Source organism: Strigops habroptila, chromosome 19 (assembly GCF_004027225.2).
Source record: "Strigops habroptila isolate Jane chromosome 19, bStrHab1.2.pri, whole genome shotgun sequence".
Taxonomy (NCBI): Eukaryota; Metazoa; Chordata; class Aves; order Psittaciformes; family Psittacidae; genus Strigops; species Strigops habroptila.
The window spans coordinates 5,093,248-5,116,281 of record NC_044295.2 but is presented as its reverse complement, the minus strand read 5'-3'; the positions used below and the strand labels follow the sequence as shown (position 1 = coordinate 5,116,281).

The 23,034-nt window shown below is 46.4% G+C and overlaps 1 protein-coding gene across 11 annotated transcripts in view; it reads right to left on the bottom strand.

The window, feature by feature from the left end:
- Positions 1-23,034, bottom strand: part of TANC2 (tetratricopeptide repeat, ankyrin repeat and coiled-coil containing 2) — a 239,415-nt gene that overhangs the window by 40,177 nt on the left and 176,204 nt on the right. For all 11 annotated transcript variants that reach the window (XM_030508833.1, XM_030508827.1, XM_030508829.1 and 8 more), the window contains 3 exons: positions 16,918-17,149; positions 13,161-13,327; positions 10,216-10,823 (listed from right to left, as the gene is read on the bottom strand). In XM_030508833.1, coding sequence (XP_030364693.1) covers positions 10,216-10,823; positions 13,161-13,327; positions 16,918-17,149 — 1,007 coding nt within the window. The remainder of the gene's footprint in view (positions 1-10,215; positions 10,824-13,160; positions 13,328-16,917; positions 17,150-23,034) is intronic.

The window sequence follows — 23,034 nt, the reverse complement described above, 5'->3', positions numbered from 1 at the left end:
GCAGTCGTCTTCTTTGCACTGACACATTCATACCATAATCACAGAGGAACACCTAATGGCCTCAACTGTAAACTAGAAACTCATCATTCTGGGCACTAAACATGAGATTTCCAGGCTAAAAGGGGCTATACCTGATTATCCAAGCTTTATAGTACAGATGATAAGGCTGAATCCACACATCAACAGAAGCATGGGTTAGACCTGCAAACCAACTGCAGTCTAGACAAGGCTCAACCCATGCGTCGAGATGCAAGAACCACAGACTTGCACACCAAGTCCAGCACCCTGGGTCTACTGAAGCAGGTGTCTTAGGAAGCCATCTCATCATGACTTAGTATTTCAACCCGGATGTTATTGCTGCAGAAGTGCTGGACTGAGTACTTTTGCTTTACAGGAGACAAAGCATTGAACAAAGAATCCATATCCAGTCACCATCCTCACTCTTAGCTCTTCATTACCGTTCCTCATGGCCTTGTGTAGTCTAAAGCAGTAAAAGCAGCAAATCCATGATTTGTGTAAAGCAGAGTGTCCTGGGTTCAGCTACAGCAGTCATTTTTAATCCTTCTTAGTAGCTGGTGCGTGGTTCCGAGTTACCGGCTGGGCTTAAACCACGACACAGAGCTAAAGAATTGCACAAACCACTCTGAGCATTTGAAAAGCAGAAAGGGAATCACTTAACATCATCTGGTCTATCCTTAAGAGCAATTTAATTTGAGGAACAGCATCTTGGTGATGGAGGACTTGAAAGTTTCTGACATCTCATAAAATCATAGGCTCACTGGATGTTTCCTCACTGCCAGGGTGTGACTTACCACCTGTAAAACTAACACCATCTACACAGCGACAGCCCTGTTCACATCTAGAGGGACATGCCCAAGAAACACAAGCTCTGGATTCAGCCTTGCCCCATGTCCCCAGGCAGGCAGGGGAGGCTGACCAAGCGTGTGGGACATGCAGCCAGGAGAGGAACAAACAGTAGTTAACAAGATCTGCAGCGTTGTGAGATGCTTTAGAGCATTTCCCCCTCTGCTGAGCTCTGAGGAGACCCCCCCTGCAGTCCTGATCCAGCAACAGCACAGGAGGGACATGGAGCTGCTGGAGCGAGGCCAGAGGAGGCCCCGGAGCTGCTGCGAGGGCTGGAGCAGCTCTGCTCTGGAGCCAGGCTGAGAGAGCTGGGCTGGGGCAGCCTGGAGAAGAGAAGGCTCCTGAAGGGGAGACCTTAGAGCAGCTCCAGGGCCTAAAGGGGCTGCAGGAAACCTGGAGAGGGGCTTTGGACAAGGGCCTGTAGGGACAGGCCAAGGGGAATGGCTTTAACCTGCCAGAGGGGAGATTGAGATGAGCTCTGAGGCAGAAGCTCTTCCCTGTGAGGGTGCTGAGGCGCTGGCACAGACTTTTCCCAGAGAAGCTGTGGCTGCCCCATCCCTGGCAGTGTTCAAGGCCAGGTTGGACACAGGGGCTTGGAGCACCCTGCTCTAGTGGAAGGTGTCCCTGCCCGTGGCAGGGGCTTGGAGTTGGATGAGCTTTAAGGTCCCTTCAACCCAAACCAGTCTGGGATCCTATGATTTGTGCTTAATGATTCCCAATTCTGTACCCATATTTTGTCAGGGATGGGGAGTGCATGCTCAGGTTATGTTACATACTTGGCTTATCACAGAGGAGGAGTTTGTCTGTAGTTTATCTGGGATAACAGAGCTGCATCCATGTCAGGAGCTGATCCTGGACAATCTCTACACTACATGAAACAACGGCAGCTGGGTGCCAAGAGAAGCAGCAGAGGAAAACCATACAACTCTGATGGCACCCTCCAGATTTAAGGTAACAAAGGATACTTAACAATGATTTAAAAATACAGAACAAAAAAGGGAGAATAAAGGAGAGAAAAAAGCATTTCCAAATGCTTACAGTCCCTGACTTAATGAGATTTCAAAAGCCAGATCCACGAACTAAAGACGCAATTCCCTCGTCTCCATTCAGTTCATGAGGCTGCTGGTTGCCGGGAGCAGATTACTTTATATTCAGAGAAAAGCAGCGTTGTCCAAGAGCAGTGTGAAAAGACTGCTGGCATATCTAATGTTGGATGGGCAAAATGAATAACACCACCTCCCAGTGAGCCCTCCAGTGACTACACAGTTAACACACACAGAAGATCTCAACAGAGCAACAGTGATACACTTTCTGCTCTCATTCAACCTGACGTAATTTAAGATATATGGGGTTAGAGAAGAATGAGGAATGTTATTTGGAAGTGCTTTACTGCTGCTCTGACCAGGAGTAAATGACCATGGAAGAAGTAAGATGGAACAAAGTCAGAGCTACTCTCTCCTGAACTGCTGGGGGATGGCCTTGTGCCAGAAGTGGGTCTTAAGATCTGAGGAATGAAATAGCAGAAAGAAACTAAGCAACATTTCTTTCTTTGGTCAGCACTGATATTGCCTCTGATTAACTCCACTTCTCTCTTCTCAGTGCCACAGAACGGATTATACTGTGAATACTCCTCTCCATGTAGATGTGGGAATGGTACAGCATGCACAAGTTTACAGTCCAGAAGAAAAGAAAAAGATTTTATGAGGACAGCAACTCGAGACACTAAATATATTCAAAACCCCCCTCTGCATCCAAATGCTTACACTGCATGTCTAATGAGCCAGTTAAAACAAGCTGCTCTACTGATGTCCTTTATGGTGGTAGCGATCACATCTGCTCTCCATCTCATCTGTCATGATTTATAATCTGTCTCTTCTCTGCTTCTCTTCCAACTGACGCTGCAGCTGCAGCCCTGCCCACATTTCAGAGGAGAAACCTGCAGCTAAGCCACTTCACTGCCTCGCTAGACACAGAGCTACCATGTGAGTGAGTCCAAGTTTCCTTCTCTTCTGCATGCACCCAGTCCTGAACCCCGTATGACAAAAGCATTGGTTGCTGATGCTCAGACAAGTCCCCCTACAGCCAACCCAACTCGCTACCAATGGCTTTAGTAGTTTAGTTTTAGCCCTGTGTTTCTGCATGAGATTAAAGTTAACATCTAGAGATGTTGGTGACAGATACTTGTTCAAGGGCAGGCTTGGACGGGGCTTGGAGCAACCTGGTCTAATGTGAGGTGTCCCTGCCCATGGCAGGGAGTTGGAACTGGATGAGCTCTAAGATCCCTTCGAACCCAAATCAGTCTGGGATTCTATGATAAAGTAAGTTTCCTACTTTCATTTTGTTAAGCTACTGCCCATGTTACATTTCAAAATGTACTACTGGGTACAAGCCATGGAATCAGAAAACATTATTGAAGAAGTCATATGGGAAGCCTAAAAGTTGTATTCTCAGAGTCAGCACTCCCTCAGGTCTCCACCACTTGGTGAACAGATTGTGTTTGTCCCTCCAATTAACTGGAGGACATGATGATGGATTCATCTTTGTGATGCAAAAATATGGCACTTGCCATGATCCGCTTGAGGAGTCAATTAAAAGGGCAAGAAACATTGAACTGTCATTCTTATGCTATGGGTAGAGATAAAGCTCTGCCCCAAATCACAGCTAAGCCACCGCTGCTACCTTCTGCCAGAATTAGAGCTGTGGAAATGATCTTAAACCAGCAGAATTAATTACACCAACTCAACACAGGCCTTGCACATGTGCAAATGACCAGACAGCAGGCTGGGCAAGGGGATAACCTGACCTCATGTATTTTGGTGACACGTGGCACCCAGCCCACAGCTGGGGATGGCAGAACAACAAATCACAACATATCCCTTGTGGTTCTGCTGATGCATCAAGTACTGGCACAGACCTGGACCTGGGGGCACTCAGAAAAGCCCAGCGTGAGCTACAACACATGCAAAGCTAAAAGGCTGGCACTCCAGAGCCATGAAAAACACATGGAAAGAAAGAATTCCAATAGTAAAGCAGTGCTAAATCATACTGGAAGCAGCTGTGCTCTGATCCCTGCTGCACCTCGAGAGCCACCGATTGCCATCCTCATCCCCGTGAGGTGCTGGTGGGCACAGCACTAGTTTGAATTCTTTGCCAAAGTGTATGAGGGATTCAGATAAATCCTAACCCCATTACTTTGCCTCACCTTGAATTCAAATAGCACCTTTGCTTTGCCAAATAAAATCCATCCCACATTGAATGTGGAGAAAACATTTAAAACATGAGTTTTGGTGAACACTAGTCTAGGTCATGCTTTGCTTAGAAAGGTTGGACCAGATGATCCTTGAGGTCTCTTCCAACCTGGAATATATGATTCTGTGATTCTATGATTTCAGGTAACAGTAAAGCTTTTCAGAATCTTATAAAAGGAAGAAAGTCAACTAATCCATATATTGTAATGACCAGGTGAGCTATGGATGGGTAACTTTTAAGCAGCTGACGCATAGCATAAGAACCCACCCCCTGTTTAAAGCTGTTTGTTGTATCCCTGCATTTGTAGAAATACCATTTCCATGGACTTCCTTTTCTACGAGCTTTCTAAATGACTTTTATCTTCCCACTGGGGATTGTTATTTGTCCATCAGCTTAAGCATTCCATGAAAACTCTCCATTTTGCTGGGGAATATATAAACCCATTAATTTTGTGTAGGAAAAGTCTCTGCTTGCAGCATGCCTCCTAAGAGAAAAAGGGAAATGCAAAATACCTACACTGGATTTAAAAGCCAGCTCTGCTGGAAACCATGGCAACTCAGCATATTGGACTGGAGCTGCCTGGATTGCTGCTGCATGCTAATCCATGCAGGGTGCCTTTATTGGGGGGTTCAGGGATAGATTTGGTTTGTGGATGTAGAATCATAGAACGGTTTGGGTTGAAAAGGACCTTAAGATCATCTAGTTCCAACCCCCTGCCACAAGCAGGGACACCTTCCACTAGACCAGGTTGCTTCAAGCCCCTTCCAACCCGGCCTTGAACACTGCCAGGGATGGGGCAGAAGAGAAGGGATGAGGAGATGCCCTCACCTTAATGACAGAGCCACCAGTACTTCTCCCTAATTATTCTTTTCATGCTAGCCCTGATTATGAGGTACCTTCTAATAAAGTCAATGAGCAGGAGCTGCCTGATGAAGTTTTGGTGCGCTGAAGAGATTTATTGCAGAGTATCGATTCCTCAGGCAGTATTTCCAAGCCTGGGTTCCAAAGCCAGATCAGCCCAGAGAACAAGGCATCAACACCCTGATTTTGAGAGATGTCAAATGCCTGCTGGGCTCTCCCCATACCCAAGCATTCAGCTTTACTGGAAACCTGGCCACAAGCATCTGGGGCTTCAGAATAACACCACATCTGTAGTATCCATAAGAACAGTTTGGCATCTCTGTGCAGTTCATTCTCCCTGAGTTCAGCAGGATATTCCTCCAAAGTTCTCTACCAGCAAACCCTCCTCCATCATGATGCCAGTGACTCCTGTCCTCACTGCTCTTGGTCTTCTTGTGGAAGGAAAAATATGAGCTGCTGTCCCCATCACATGGTAAATCACAGAGTAAGCACAGTTAACCAATCATCTGTGCTACAGCAAGGAGACCAAAGCAGAATAGAGCCTTTGTTGTGGAACAGTTCAATTTCTGCACACTAAAAGCATTCTTCATCATGCTTACTCTGGCTTTAGTGAAGCCCAGCTCAGCAGAGCTTCTGCTCTACCTATCCAACACCATAGCACCTTGGGCTATGAACACTTCCAGAGTTCAGCAACCAGGAGCAAGCCTATGCTGAAGGTAACATCTCTGAAGGTTCCCATTGGTGCAGTTCACCTCCCCAGGAGCAGCATGTCCATCCCTGTGGAGTCACCCTGAGCTGCACTCCTGGCAGCCGGAATGGGCCTGGGATTCAGGTCATCCAGGTCAACAGCTAAAAACAGGCCCGATAAATTGTGTCAAGTACGAAGGGAGATCAGCGACTGCCCAAGGATCAGATACGTGGATTGCCAGCACCTAAAATCAGGTGAGATGAATCCAAGCTAGAGGTGAAGCACTTGATGTGAAGATCTAAAATCCTTCCTTTTGCCAAGGTCCCACAGATGCTGGGAAGTTCCTTAAGCAGCGCGAAGAGCCTGTTTCTACCCTGCTCCAGACTGAGCGGTGACAACAGGGGACACAGCACCAGCACACACAGTGTTGGGTGGGCCAGTGCCACCCTGAGATGCAAAAGCCCAAACTGAGACAGACACACGCAGGCAACAGCATGGAGAGTATGTTGTTCCTTCCTTAGCTTTCCTGTACATGAAGAGAAAACGTGTGAATCTACCTCAAACCCCTGTGCCTTGGTTAGAAGAGCAGCCTGGAGAGATCCATCACCTCCAGTTTTATTTGTCAATACTGGAGACATCTCCTGGTAAGCCCATCACCCAAGCTCCCTTCGTAAATCAACAGGAGGAAATGCTTCCCAGACACTCTTCATCCGACCTATTTTAGCCTTTTAGCTCATGATGAAATGAATCATTCTTATTTCTCTCCTCTGACTATAAAGCAAGTCTAGACAAGTAACTCAGCTGTTGGTACTTAAATCTGGATAGACTAATTTCACTTCTGGGGTCCATATCTGACTACAGCTCTCTTACTGCCTTGCCAGGGCAAATCACTTTTGTCTCTCTCACAGTAATCAGCAGCACAGGGATAGAACATTTCATTAGCATGGTAAAAGTATGGAAAATAACTGCATGGAAGTTCCTGATGAAACCCAGGCAGAAACCAGCACAGCATTACAGCAGGATTCAGGTTCAGACATACAAGTGTAAGCCTGAATGTACAATAATCACTAGTTTCTCCGTGCACCAGTCACAAAGGATTCTTTCCCTAGAATGGTTTATGTTCTTTGTCAACTGAGACACTTGGTCAACAGCGCTGCACTGACAGGCTGGGAAGTCCCTCCTGAGATGCTGGATAAATGCTCTGACAACCATTGTTTTGGTGCTATTATTAAACAAAGGTGGATGCTGGTGGGGGTCCCTGAGGAAAGCTCGATGGAAACGGACCTCTGGATGCTGACTGACAGCTTGTGCCCAGGCAGCCAAGCAGCCACCAGCATCCTGGCCTGGCTCAGCACCAGTGTGGCAGCAGGGCCAGGGCAGTGACTGTCCCCCTGCACTGGGCACTGGTGAGGCTGCACCTCGAATCCTGTATCAGTTCTGGGCCCCTCAATGCAAGAGAGACATTGAGGTGCTGGAGCGGGGCCAGAGAAGGGCCCCGGAGCTGGTGCAGGGCCTGGAGCACAAGGAACGGCTGAGGGACCTGGGGGGTTTAGTCTGGAGAAGAGAAGGCTCAGGGGGGACCTGATCGCTCTCTGCAACTGCCTGACAGGAGGATGGAGCCAGGAGGGGGCTGGTCTCTGCTCCCAAGGAACAAGGGATGGGACAAGAGGAAATGGCCTCAAGCTGCCCCAGGGGAGGTTTAGGTGGAGCTGAGGAACAATTCCTTCCCCAGAGGGTGCTCAGGCATTGGAACAGGCTGCCCAGGGCAGGGCTGGAGTCACCGGCCCTGCAAGTGTTCACACCCCGTGTAGCCGAGGCCTCAGTGCCATGGGTTAGTGGTGGCCTTGGCAGTGCTGGGCAACAGTTGGACCTGATGATCTTAAAGGTCTTTTCCAACCTGGTTGGTTCTATGATTCTACAATAGTGTTCCCCTTCAATGCCATTTAGCTTTTGCTTTCCACAGCAAACACACAGTGAGCATTCAAAGAGGGTTAACATCTCAGCAGGCTAACCCAAAAACCTTGAGGATGGAGATCTACCCTCCTTCCCTGGAGGACACGGGAACTCTCTCTAATGAAACAAGGAAGATTACCCCAGCTGCAGTGTCGTGGACACAAGGCCCATTATCCCAAATTCCTTCATAGCGTCCTCACACCTGGACACTCTGTCAGGGTAAGTCAATTAAAAGCAGCTTCCCAAAACCACATTTCACGTCAAAGCTCTTCTCTTGGGGAAAAAAATTCAGCCTCAGCAACCTGACTCCTCACATATCGACATGGCAAGGTCAAAAAGCTTCACATGAACAGTGTGTTTCTGCAAGTTCCCATGCACTTGCCCTGTCTGTTCAATTCCCAAGAAGGAATTCCAACTGGCTGCGATCAAACCAGACGCAGGCAGATTTTCATAGGCTACTCCTACGAGCTCTGTCAGTGGCAAGCTGTGCTTCTTTTAGAAGAACAAAAATGAAAGATCATCACTTATCTTAATCATTGCCAAGGGTTTACCATGCTCTGAGCTCAACATTTCATTTAGCTCTTTCCTGAGAGCTGGACAGGAGGATTTGGAGGAGTGCAATCGCTGAATCTCAGGGGGTCCCCTCTATTAATCATTGAAATGGATCCTGTTTTATTATCTACCATCAGGGCATAATGCAATTAGTGTCCATTATATATTAGAGATATTTATTAGTCCTTCAGTATGTATGGACTCATAGTCCAGGCAGTGGCAGCCCATTACTGTAACTTCTCTATCACCAGTGGTAAGGAGCTAAGTGAAGTTAGCTCTGCAGGGATTCCCTACCAGCAAAGAGCAGGAGTGTTCCCTGTGCACATTAAAGTCATCATTAATTTATCATGGGAAATGGCACATATGGGATGAAAAGTGGTATCTGAAAGTCTCCTGAATGGTCTTGAGGGCAAAGAGATGTGTTAGTGATGCTCATGAAAGGCAGCACCAAACCTGAACAGAGATGTACTGCTGGTGACTGGTTGAGGGAATACAGGCTGATTTGTGCCTTCATGCTAAAATCACACGCGTTGCACGCTCGGTTTCAGTGCAAAACCACCTAAAATGCAGCCTGTTTGAGTTTCATTCCCAATTTGCCATTCAAAGAACATCCTTCCGCATCGCTGTGAGGATGAAGAGGAGGATTTCTGGACTCAGAGAAGCAAAGCCCCTGTGTTACCTAGCTGTATGCATTGCTACCACATGCAGCACCCAACCTATGTCGAGTGCCTTACCCACCAGTGAGCATCCTGCACCTTAATTCTGTTTTCCTAGTAGCGAAGGAAAGTAGTGATCAGCTGGAGATGTGTTCAGTTTTGGTCCCCTCTCTACAAAAAAGACACAGACTGGCTGGAGAGGGTCCAAAGAAGGGCCACAAAGATAACCCAAGGATTGGGAAGCCGTGTGTGGAAAGGCCAGGGCAGCCAAAACCACAGAGGCCAGCCAAAACCAGTAGCACTGGGTGGGAGGACTGGGAGAGAGCAAGCTGCCACCTCCAGGCATTGCAAACAGGGTGGAAAAGCATTACACAGTGACAAGCACTTACTGACTCCGAGGAAGGACAGTAAAGAACCAACATGGATTGATATAAAGGCACCTGCTGCTGTGAGCTGCTTTACAAAGGGTTTGCTCAACAGGCCTATCGTGCACAACCTACTAAACCAGAGAAGATGCCCGTGGGGAGGAGCTATGTAGTATTATTCTACTGCAGCCTGTTTACCACAAAACCTAAAGTGGTAAATTACCCTGGCACTGCTAACAGCTACAGCTGCTTTCACCAGCCAGGTGGCTATTCAGTTCCAGCAGATACCATCGGACTCCCTTCAGACAGACCATAGGGTCTGGTATAAGTACTGGCACAGCCTTGAATTTGAGCGTCTCCCTGATGTTTATCACCACATTTGAAGAAATAGGCAGCCAAAATGGAGTAAAACTTATGGGGATAAACCACTAGAATTGCAATCAGTGTCTGTTTCCACTCTTCAGTAGAAACAAAGATAACGTTGTTAATAGTGATCATTGGGTTTAGAGAATATAAATCTAACCATGATTAAATTCTGTTCCCTGTGAGCTAAGCCAACATTCAGCTGCTATCCCGATGAAGATTACAAATGCATTTATAGCCCAAAATTGCTTTAGCCTGATTCTGTCACTGATTTTGTTTTCAAAAAGACTTTTAGTAGGACTGTGAGGAATGCAACCTCACAAAGAAGCCAAATGCAAAAGACGTATCCACACCACTCATCTTTCACCTTCTTATCCTCTACTTCACGTGGTTTTGATACCTATGGAGAAAGGGAGGATGACTCCCCTTCTCCAGGAGTGCTCTGCCAAAACACAGACATCTCTGGTAATGCCCGTATGGGAGATAGTCAACTTGGGGCCTGCTGTGTGCCCAGGGAGTGCTTATTTGTTCCATGGACACCTAAGGTGACTAGTACAGAGGTAGACATCTACAGACCAAAGTCAGGTAACCCCATCCATGATTCAGATAACAGTATGAGATGAACACATTTGTAGGCTCTTGATTTCTCAGAGCATTTGCTTACCTAGGATCACAAAGAAACTTGGTCTTTTCACCTTCTTCTCTCCAAATAAGCCATTCTCGGAAAGAGGGATGAACAAACATTCGCGTCATATCTCTACGTTTGATAAGAAACATAGAAAGGTTCTCCATCCTCTGCTGAAAGTCATCCCACTCCAAAGTGCCCTCAATGTTACCTGCATTAATGGCCTGAAAAATATGTTCATCTGTTAATGGATGCAGAGATGCCACTGCCACATTCAAGAGAGGCATAACCCGATCAAAGGAAGACTGCGTTGGGAACTTCATATTGCACTGCAACAGGTAAACTTCTGACAGAGACACTGGCACTACTTTGTAGCTGGAGCTTTTTAGTACTAGGTATCCTTTCTCGATGAGATCAAAAGTGAGTTTTAGGTACAGGTAGGACCCTTGGCTCAAGGTCTTGAGGTGAGAACTGAGTTTGCCAAACGTAGTGTTGTCCATTTTGCCGTTGAGTGAGATGTTGTTCTGGATCTCCGAGCTGCTGTGTATCCGATGAAGGATATACGCCTGCAGGTCCTGGTCTATAGCTTCATTCTCTTCCAGTCTATCCAAAAATATTCTGTGGAAGGGCAACAGCTTAATTATTTCCTACAAAGAAAGGAAAAAAGAAAAGGGTACTCATGCTGGCAGTGTTTATTATTCATTAAGTAAATGTAATTCATATTACAATAGCACCTTTGAGACTCCTTTAAGACCTCTTCCATCAGGGCAAGCACACAAGGTGGCAGTTTGTGCCCTCAGGACCTCACAATCTCATCTATAATCAAGCAGGTTGTGTGTGAAACATGACTGGAATAAAAAGGAAGGACGCTGTTTCTAAATACTGCATCCATGGCTGGCAAATTCACCCAGAGCAGTGCCCTTGTTATTCCTACCCCATTCCCACCATGTATTGATGTGGCATCCCTTCTGCTGTCATGGCAGAGTGAAAGGACAACTAGATGACATATCTGAGGTATTTTCCAGGGCCACATAAATACATCTACCTGCTGCAAGATAGTGTGGCCAGGGATTCTGCTGAACTTAGTGATGATGCTTATGCAACATAAACCAAAGATCATCAAAGGCCTTTCCAAAGGAATTCTTGCATCCTGGGCTTTCAGTCACCGCCTAGAGAGGAGAAATGGCACAACGGAGCTGGACTAGGCAGATTCAGGAGAAGTCATCAACTCTCCAAGAAAATAAAGAGGGTGAGCACAGTGCAAACCTGAAGCCCTGTGCAGTGACACAGGGCTGCAAAAGCCTCAGTTAAAGGAGGGATTCAAGTCATAGGGGTGCAGTTTACCTACAATTAAAATAAGATTTCTTCCAAATGATGATTAGTCTACTCTATTAATGAGCAGAACCAAAGAACTCCAGTACAAAGCAGCCTGTGCTCTCCTGGTGTCTTGGGGAGCAGATGCTGTTCCCTGTTACCAAGGCAGCGTGCAGCAGTTGGCTGCTTTGATGGAGCTGGAACCAGCATTCAGTGCCCTGCCAGGAGGACCACAGTAAATCAACCTGTGGATCTCAGTAAATATTAGTAAATCTCAGTAAAACTGCTTAATGGAGCTCGGTAAAAATGAACTCCACAGCTCTGTGCTGATGAAAAAAAGGGCTAATAATGAAAAAATGAGAAATATGGAGCTGCAGACAATCCTTTCTGCCTGGAGCAGCTGGGCCAGCTGAAGAGCAGCTCTGAGCTGGAATCCAAACGCGTGTCCCATCCCTCCGACATCTGTCTCCTCTGGGCTCCTGGCTCTGACACTCAGTGTGACTGTTCCCGCAAGTGATGCTGCAAACCAACCAGCTCTACTGTGAAACAGCTGAAAGAGCAGATCTGCCCTAACTGGGTCACTGTGGAGCAGCTCTGCTCTGGAGCCAGGCTGAGATGGGCTGGGCTGGGGCAGCCTGGAGAAGAGAAGGCTCCTGAAGGGGAGACCTTAGAGCAGCTCCAGTGCCTAAAGGGGCTCCAGGAAACCTGGAGAGGGGCTTTGGAGAAGGCATGGAGGGACAGGCCAAGGGGAATGGCTTGAACCTGCCAGAGGGGAGACTGAGATGAGCTCTGAGGCAGAAGCTCTTCCCTGTGAGGGTGCTGAGGCACTGGCACAGGGTGCCCAGAGAAGCTGTGGCTGCCCCATCCCTGGCAGTGTTCAAGGCCAGGTTGGACACAGGGGCTTGGAGCAACCTGCTCTAGTGGAAGGTGTCCCTGCCCGTGGCAGGGGGTTGGAACTGGGTGAGCTTTAAGGTCCTTTCCAACCCAAACCAGTCTGGGATACTGATTCCCAGCTTGCTCTGTTCATATGAGAAGTTGTGCTAACAAGCTAAGGTCAACTTAATCCTTCTGCCCAGAGGGTGGTGGTGAGTAGCTAAGGACAGGCTGAAGGTAAAAACCTGCGCAGCTGCAAATTAAAATACAAATACTTCAGGACAACCCAAACCCCAAAGAACATTCAGAGCTTCAGCACCAGCTCACGATAGTCTTCTTTGAGCTGAATTATGTCTTGACCTGACATTGACTCCTCCAGACAGAAACAATGAGATCCTCACACTCTGGGTCACACAGCAAGGGTATGAAGATACAGATTCCTTTGCCCTTCCACATGGAGGAGAGGATGTTCTCAAGCAACACTGACATGCATTAGGTCCTACCCTCCTATCATGCTTGGTAGGTAAGTAGCCTGTTGGCATGTGAGCTGTCTCACTCAAATGATCTAAACTATTTACTGATGCACATTTATTGACATGAATCAGCAATGCTGGATTAGATCCATTCAAAGATGTAGATAGAGTGAGTCTGGGGACATGAATGTAAATCCAAGTACAAAAAACCGAAAGGATAATGTGAAATAAAGGTCTTAAGCAAATCCAGATATCCACTAAGATCTTTATCAAAGCTCACCATGACAATGACACAGTTTATCACAATTCTTGGTCTCAACATACCTGTAGACTTGTCCTGACTGTCACTACCAGCTTCAGCCAGGAAGGGAATTTTCCAATCATCTTGCTCAGGAATGATACTATGGTGTCTCCATAATCTGGCTTGTGGAATTCAGCCTCATTTAAACCATCAATTAATATAATGAAATCTTCATCAGGGATCTTCCTCTCTGTGAGAAAGAGAAAAAGCCTTTATTTGAAAGGCAAGACATGTAACTATAATGTACTGCAAAGTCACTACAGTGTTTTAAAGCACCATCAGGTACTGCTAAAGGAGAAAAAAGGCACAGTAGCAGCACCTTTTTATGGTACATGACACAGAGCTCACACATAGAGTTTCAATTCAACACACACAACTGTGATGCCCCCCAGATAAAACAGCTAACCATTTTTTAAACATTACCTCTTGTACAAAGTCCAATGTTTTTTGATGTGAATCAGTATCTTGCTGGGAAGTTTTACTAAACACGCTATTAGTGGTTCTTTAGAGTTTTAATATTAAACTCTCTCCCCCTGATGTCAGCCTGGCTTCATTTTTGCAGCTGCTGAATGAAGTTGCACCAAGAAGTTCACCTCCCCAGCACCTCCAGATCTTTCCAGTTTGGGCATCTGCACTTTGGGCACTGACTTCTTGATGGATGAAGGTCTTTGCAAGCATCGTGAAATAAAAGCAAGCCTGATTCACAGGCCAAGCCATTATCTGAGGGGAGTAAACCATCACTCTGCGTATGGGGGACAGACATTCAACGGTTTGGAGGTTACATCCTCTGTTCGGCAGAGCCTGATCAAAATGACTTTGACTTCCAGTCCTGTAAAGCAGTTTGATCCCAAGCCTGTAGCCAAAGCCTCTGTTATAAATGAGCTGGGGAGAATAAAAAAGATCCCATAAAAAGCACACTTTTTAAACAGGATTATTTTGCTGCTGGTGAACACAGTAACTGAACTGATGTAGACAATGAAGTCAGTGTTTCTAACATCAGGTGCTGAGTATAGCTCCTACTCAGCTATAACTAATGGGACAGATTCTTCTGGACTTGCATCTTAAGCTCAAGTGGTATCTTCTCAAAGGTAATCTTGCCTAATAAAAATGGGTGGGAAACAGGACATCTGAGTCTACTGTTGACATATGCTATTAACATGTACTACAGATGGTGATCTATATAAAGCTTGCTCTTCTTTGTGAAGTACCATGACTAAATCTTGCTATCAAAAAGCTCACTATTCCCAATAGCAGGTGGACTCTTTGACTTCAAATTGCAGCAGGAAATTCTCTATAAACCCCCAGCACAAGATGTTCACTGATGACAGGAGCATCTCTGTGGTGTTCCAGGAAGAACAGAAACGCGTAAACACCTTGTGTTTGGTTCTGCTGAGCATCTTGTCCTTGCCTGACGTTACCAAGTTGCATTTATTTCCTAATATACCGTTCACATCCCTATGAAAACCACGTATTTTGCATGAAAATGACCACAGATTTCAGTTAACTTCTCAGTAAGGTTATTTGGTACACCAGAAAACACACTTTATGACCCTCTGAAATCTTGGAGTGAATACAGTGCTTGAGTTTTATACCCAGATCTCATGTTTCTCATAAAGCCTGAGGGAGAGTGGAGAAAGCAGAGAGTAGGGGAAGAATCAGAACTTTGTTCTCCTACATATTATTTAGATTCCTTGGGATTGAATATATATATATCTTTGAGAAACACGAATCTAACTTTCTCAGTGACATTCACCATAAACAGCTGCACAATAATTTTGTCCCAGTAGCATTAAAGCTTCAACAGCACCTTGTAAAAGACCTGCTGATATATTTACAGAGTCTTGAATGTGAGATATTTTAAAGCCAATTTCCAGACACTGTTCATTTTGGTACAGAACACTCGGTGCAGATTAGCTCGCTAGTGCTGTCCGTCAGCAAGGTTGGAAGGTGGAAGTCCTGATCACTGGCTCCACTGGAGCTGTGTTCAGTGCAGAGCACAAGAGAGGAAGAAGAAAAAGGCTTTTCTATGAAATTTTTCCACCCTCCAAAATTTAAGACCAAAACAATAAGCATCATAGAATCACAGAATGGTTTGGGTTGGAAAGGACCTTAAAGATCATCTAATTCCAACCCCCCTGCCGCGAGATGCTCTGATTCTAGAGTTGAAATACCTCCTAAGGAATTACTGAGATAACCATGAATTATTTTCCTTTAGAACAGTGTTTCCTAAATGTATCTTCTTTTTTTTGCCAAGAGTGCTGGTAGGGAAGAGTAGCCACACTACTCCTACAGTGACATTTCTCCATGCCAGGAAAATCAACTGTGCTGGCTCCACGTCTGCTTTGCGCCTGGTGGAATCACGCGTGTTGGACCCAGCTGCTGCTGCTCAGAGTTTGGATGCTGTGTTTTGAAGAGCTGATCTGAGCACCAGGGCTTTGAATCTGGTGCAAGCTGCATCTATTTCACATTGGCTCCTACACTGTGATATGGAGAGCGGTAAAGACAAATTATCTGAACTATTTTTGCAGCCAACTTGCAGCACGGTGTTTTGATATACATGGTTTTGCAGGACAAGAGAGTCCTGAACTCTGCAGTGCTCTGACAGTTTTCATGGCAACGAGCAAAGAAATCTAGCCATTGTCACAAGGAATTAGTGGCATCTTGCAGAGGAAAGAAGGAAAAGGAGACAAAGCAATGCTGCATTAGAAAAAGCTCTAAAGTCCATAATCAGGATAAGTTAAAGCCATTTAACTGTTACTAACTCTCCTAGGAGCTTTACACAGGGGATCTATGGGCTTTTATGCTATCAGCTCGTTTGCTGAAAGCTTCAAATTCTCAAAAGCCCACTAAATAATGGCAGGGAATCATAAAATCACAGAATCAAACAGGTTGGAAAAGACCTTTAAGTTCATCGAGTCCAACTGTCGCCCAGCACTGCCAAGGCTACCACTAAACCATGTCACTAAGGGCCTTGTCTACATGGTTTGGGAACACTTCCTCTACACAAATAAATGGGAACACATTGCCAGAAGCAGAGCTGTGCCTGGAAATTGCTGCTTGTTTTCACCTTCAGAGCTACGAGGCTGGGTTTGGGATGAGGGAGGAAGTAAGAAAAGAGAAAGCCAAACACCTGCTCACCCGAGCACTTCATCTACAGCCCTGCCATGCATCGGGAGGAGAAGGGTGGTTAACCCCTTGCTTCCAAACACACATGCTTTCTCAGCTTCTGCAGATCCCAGCTCTTCTGTGCAGCTCTTGAGATGTGACACACAAGCATTAATCTATCACTTCCCCAAAAAGCCCAGATGCAACTGAGCAGCATTTTAAAAATAATAATAAAATGAGGTGTGCAGGAGCGCAGGGAAACCACAAGAAATGTCATGGGCTTGTTCAGCCTGGAGAAGAGAGGGCTCCGGGGAGACCTTAGAGCAGCTCCCAGTGCGTAAAGGGGCTACAAGAAACCTGGAGAGGGGCTTTGGACAAGGGATGTAGGGCAGGACAAGGGGGAAGGGGTTAAAACTGAAACAGGGGAGATTTAGGTTGGATATAAAGAAGAATATACCCATCACCTGAGGGTGGTGAGGCACTGGCACAGGGTGCCCAGAGGAGCTGTGGCTGCCCCATCCCTGGCAGTGTTCAAGGCCAGGTTGGACACAGGGGCTTGGAGCAACCTGCTCTAGTGGAAGGTGTCCCTGCCCGTGGCAGGGGGTTGGAGCTGGGTGAGCTTTAAGGTCCCTTCCAACCCAAACCATTCTGTGATTCTTTCTATGGTTACAATACCTTTGTGCAGGTTCTCCAAGGGCTCCAGGACTCCCCTGCGGAAGGAGGCCATGGGGTCCTGCACGCAGGACCTCAGGCTGAGCATGCTCTGCAGGTGGGGCTCTCGCAGGAGCTGCTCCCTGTAGGCGACGAACTGGGGCGAGCGGCAGAGCAGCGCGGCCACGTTGTGCACAAACTCTGGCACCAGGCAGGTGTAGGCATTGTCAGCCTGGCAGTAGTGATAAGCAACGACCTAGTGAAGAGAGAAAGAACAAAACCCACATCTTCATCAGCCACGGGTCGGGCAGGTTGTTCAAAGCAGTGTTTTCTATTTGCTGAGTCTGATGCATTGTGGCAGGTGAGGTCTTTAAGAGAAGTGAGTGCTAACTCCCCGTGACATGAATCCAGGCGAATCAGCTGGTAAAAACAGGCACTGATCTGAGAAATGACTGGACCTGCCACTTGAGGAATAAATGAAATTAAGCTGTAGCTGCTCACAGAGACAGACATTGACAGTAAGTGACATAGCTGAAGCCCACACTGAGCAGGGAGCGATAGGATTGTGCTCCAAGCTCTGGTTAAGTACTCACTGTCAGTAATAACTTGTGATTGTTTCCTTGAACTTATTTATTATTTGCTGTTTGCAAATGTCAAGCTCTGTAGGAGCAAGCAGAGAGCGCTCACTGCGGACCTGACATCAAGGCAGCATCTGCAAAGGCCAGATTCCCATGAATGAGTGGATATCAGGCTTATTGTACATTCGTGATCCACTGTGATCCTTCATTCAGAAAACCAATTGAACAGGGAAAAACAAAGGCAAACTTCCTCTTTTCCCAAGTCACCTGATTTTCCCAGCTCCTCGGGCTCTGCACCCACTAAATTCTGCTCACTTAGTAAAATAACCACAAGCCCAGCCATATCTTCTCAGTCCAATCTGCCAACTGTCCTGTGTTTGTTTGCAGTATAAATAGATGCCCACAGAGATCTCTCTCTGCTTGCAGGGCTCTGCTCAGGCTGCTCCAGCTCTGCTCCAGCTCTCCAGCTCCTCCTGTTCCTCCCAGCACTGCCTGGCCTTTTCCTGTGAGCATGTGCCAGGTCAAACAGCCTTTTCCTGCTCCCCTTCACTGGGTTTTCTTTCCAAATGTCACTGACAGCATCCAAAACTATCCTGGCAAGGCAGAAGGGAGCAGTTTTGTACCAAAACCCTCCAGAGGAAGCAACGGAGATGCTGCGAGGGCTGGAGCAGCTCTGCCCTGGAGCCAGGCTGAGAGGGCTGGGCTGGGGCAGCCTGGAGAAGACAAGGCTCCTGAAGGGGAGACCTTAGAGCAGCTCCAGTGCCTAAAGGGGCTCCAGGAAACCTGGAGAGGGGCTTTGGACAAGGGCCTGTAGGGACAGGCCAAGGGGAATGGCTTTAACCTGCCAGAGGGGACATTGAGATGAGCTCTGAGGCAGAAGCTCTTCCCTGTGAGGGTGCTGAGGCGCTGGCACAGACTTTTCCCAGAGAAGCTGTGGCTGCCCCATCCCTGGCAGTGTTCAAGGCCAGGTTGGACACAGGGGCTTGGAGCAACCTGCTCTAGTGGAAGGTGTCCCTGCCCGTGGCAGGGGTTGGGACTGGATGAGCTTTGAGGTGCTTTCCAACCTAAACCATTCTTTGATTCTATGAAAAGCACCATTGCCCTGGAACATTGTAGCACAGAATATTGCATAATAAACCACATTTCTGAACTTGGAAACACCATAGAAGGACACTGCACATCGGAGATTGCTGTGGCTTGTGAGCTCAGGAGAAACAAGTCCCATGGCTGTGGGCCGTGATTAAGGCTCTCTGGCTTTCCACCTGCAATAAGCAGCCCTCGGTTCGCAGCAGGCTCTAGGGCAGATGGGCTGATGCATCCAGTCTCTGAGCTCTGCGACTGTAAAGAATGGTACCAAGAAATAAAACCATCAGGCTGTGGGGTCCTCACACATTGCTGGCTCAGTGCTGGCTTTTAATCTTAAATAATAATATATGAAATTACCAATAGGCTCTAATGCGATAATTTCCTTTCACAGCCACAATGAGGTGTGATGCACAGAGTGCTGATAGAGGTAGGGTTTTATTTCAATTATCAATTATTATATGGCTTAAGCTTTAATGGATACCTCCAAATTCCTAACAGATTTTTTTCCTACCAGCCAGTTAAAATATAATGTGTTCCCTTAGAGAACAGCACTGGGTAAAGTAATATTTCTTTTCAACAATCCTATTTATTTGGGGATTATAAATTGTGGAGTCCACAGTGTACAGTTCTTAAGTGGCCATTCCTTGATATCAGGTGCCCAGTAACAGAAACCACGCTGCTGTAAGCAGAGCTCTCATTCCCTCATAATAGGTGTGTAGACACAAAAATCAACTCTCCTTTTTATGAGAGGTCAATTAATTCTTCCAGGAATCTAAAGAGCCACGTCATGGAAAAGGGACACAACTTGTATGCATGAAGGGAATGGTCACTGCGAGGTATTGGGACATACATCCAGTTACAACTCAATTAATTTAAGCCCCTTCATGTCCATTCTTGATCCTTCTACTGGATTTACTGATATATTGACTAAGCCTTAAAGTGTAGGATAAACGCAAAGCTCAATAGGTGGACCTGAAGCTAAACCAGTAGCAATGAAGATCTGGGAAAGGCATTACGATGTTCTCAGAAATGTGACTGCACCAAAATTTCATCTTGATGTTATTTATTCCCTGTGACATTTTCTCCACCTTCAAATCAAAGAGAAGCTGCCAAAAGCCAGCGCTGTGAGCTGAGCCTGGTGCTAGGAATTGAGCTCTTCACTGACAGAGCCAGCCAGAGCTGGGTGGGAAACAGTTTTGCCACCATAGAATCTCAGCACCCTCACAGGGAAGAGCTTCTGCCTCAGAGCTCATCTCGGTCTCCCCTCTGGCAGGTTAAAGCCATTCCCCCTTCTCCTATCACTAGTAAAACTCACACTGTAAAACTTTTCAAGGTTTCAAAGCATTTCCCTGTTCCACCCTTGGGAATGAGGCCAGGCTTAATGTGCAAAGTGAATGGAAGAGACTTCAGGACAACCAACAGGTTCGTGTTGACGGGGCTCATCCCCAAACAGGTTCAAACCCTGTTCTTTCTCTCCTGTGTTATATGGACGCCTTTAACACTCAGCCACTAATACTCTGGAGAAGGTCTTTCCCAGTTATTTCGCTTTATGTATTTATATATTAAATAACTTCTCATTGAAAAAGTTGTGCTCTCCATAAAAGCTGAATTTTCCATAAATCCAAGTACTTTGCTTTCAAAAACTGCTTGAAAAAATTCCAACCCTCTCTCACCATCAACAAAATCCTTGAATTAAACATTTCATTTTATCTAGGAACTCTGTTACCAGGGAACAGCATGTTCTTCCAAAGGGATGGACATGGCTGCATGCTGTGACCAGGAAACGTCTCCTTTTGTCCAATACAATTTAAGGCATCATTTTTCTCCTTTCAGTTTGAACTTTGTCATCACATAGCACCAAACACTATCAACACTAAATTGGGCTTGCAAAACCTTTAGACTTTATTCCAGTGATCATTAAATCATTTTACAGAGTTGGAAGCTGAAAAAGTCTTTGCTCTAATGTTTGATTAAAGTTCAATCACTGGATGGCAAACATTATGCACACGATGCCCGTCAGTGACCCTAACACAGGAGAAGTCACAACGCAGGATGGGAAAAGTAACACCCAGATTGAGGGAAGTGTTCAAGATATCTGTTTATGTCATTTTTCTAAGGGCTGAGAATGCAGTTTCACCAAGTCGAGTGACTCCACGCTGAGAAAGCAAGGCATTATGTTGTTTATATGAAATATCAAATGCCAAGAAGTTACAAACTTGGATAGTTCCTTTCTTGCTTGAAAGGGAGCTTCAAAACAATTCTCACTTGTATGGTGCATATTCTACTTCCAGTGGTTACCTCCTCTAGCTGACTACACATCACACTCCATTTATCATGAGCTTTTTGGTAGCCAATTTATTCTAAACATTAATGATGTGTTCTAGGGCTTGAGAAACACCAGACGCAGCGAAGGCAGAGCAATGCCTCTACCAGACCATGGCCAACGTTCGACACAGCCCCGTTCTCTCCTGAAGTGGGGTCAAGGGAGCACCAAAACTCTCATTTACTCAGAAATGACACAAACTTCAGCTTCTTAACAGCTGAAGCAGAATTATGACAGACATTCATATTCTCTTGAGGTGTTAAATCCAGTAGATGTTCAGGAGTCTCTTCTCCCAAGCCTTCCAACACCAGCCATCCTACTCTATTCAGAGGCCACAACCACTTCCCATTTCTCCCTTCATCCAGCCTCATGGAACCTTCACCTTCCCACCACCCTTTCTGCTGTCCTTCCATTGGGGTTCACTCCTTCACCCACCCCTTCCTGGGATGCAGCACTCATGTCCCATCCTGACATACAGATGTTTCACAGTCTTTCCTGCACCTTGCCTCCCCGCACCACGGCCATGCAAACTGTGCTCCAGATCTCCAAGGCCAAGCTACTGATTTCCCTTGGCTTGGGCTCAGCTGAGCAGATACGGAAGAATTCCATGACATCAGAAAAAAGGGAGATTTCTCATACAGGTCAGGACCTAGGAAAACAGTTGCTGGATGAAAAAGGAAAATGCTCTTCGAAGGATAATGTAAAACGCCAGTGGAAGAGAAAGGGAAGACCTATGTGAACACAGCAGGAGAAAGAGGCTGAAGAGGGCAGAGAGAGGGGAAAAAATGAGGTACAAAAGATATTGTGCATCACCTATAGAGTACAGAGGGAGAGGAGAGACTGAACTGTGAAGGGGGGGAAGAAAAGAGAGAGAAGGGGAAGAAAACGACATGTCAGGAGAGGCAGGAGACAACAATAGTATGAGAAAGGCTGGAAGGATGGTGTGAACATCGAAGGAGAAAAAGGGGCTGAATGTGGCTCAAGGGAAGTAAGTTATTTTTACTTAATAGGACAGACCAATTTTAAGCAGTTCTCTGGCACTATTTGTGGAAAAGGATATCACCCCTTTGACATCCCACCTCTGGTGTCATTTAAGGGTGTTGGAGCACCTCCCATACGAAGACAGGCTGAGAAAATTGGGGCTGTTCAGCCTGGAGAAGAGAAGCTGCATGGAGACCTCAGAGCAGCTTCCAGTGTCTGAAGGGGGCTACAAGGATGCTGGAGAGGGACCTTCATCAGGGACTGGAGTGATAGGACAAGGGGTGATGGGTTCAAACTGAAACAGGGGAAGTTCAGGTTAGATCTAAGGCAGAAGTTCTTCCCTGTGAGGGTGCTGAGGCGCTGGCACAGGGTGCCCAGAGAAGCTGTGGCTGCCCCATCCCTGGCAGTGTTCAAGGCCAGGTTGGACACAGGGGCTTGGAGCAACCTGCTCTAGTGGAAGGTGTCCCTGCCCGGGGCAGGGGGTTGGAGCTGGAGGAGCTTTAAGTCCCTTCCAACACAAACCATTCTATGACTCTCTTTCTCTTGGCTTTCTTCACTGTCTTGTGCAAGGAGGCCATTCTGCAAGCCACCCCCCAAAGGACCAACCCCACAGATCTGAGCTTACAGCAACACCCCAGTTCCTCCACTGCTCTTACAGGGCTTCAATGTTGTATTTTAACCCTATTACAGCACCTAATAACATTTCTTTTTTTTTTGTGACCCATACAAAATAGCTTCAAATGAATTCAGTGTAATGATTTCTCTGCCATTTGCCAGGCATAACATTGGCTGTAATAATGGAAATGAAAATCAGCACTGCTGTATTTTATCCATTGCACATGACTGTGCTTGGACGTGGTGACCCAGTTTATTAGGAACGTTCATTACTTTTACATAGCCGAGTGTGCCAGTAAATGCCCTCTGAAACTCATTAGTGTCGCAGGACATCAAGGCTCAGAAGTAATGAATCCCCCACCTCTATAAGGTAGGAGTACTCCCCCTTGTTTTAAATACGCCTGTAGCAATTCTAATGCCTCTTTGGCTTATGGCTTGGAGGATGGGGAGAAGAGCATCCAAAGCCACCAGCCATGCTCAGCATCAGCTGAGTGCGCTAATGCAATGGATGTACAGCTCCTCACCAGCTGCTCTACATAAGGTACAACCCATTAGTAC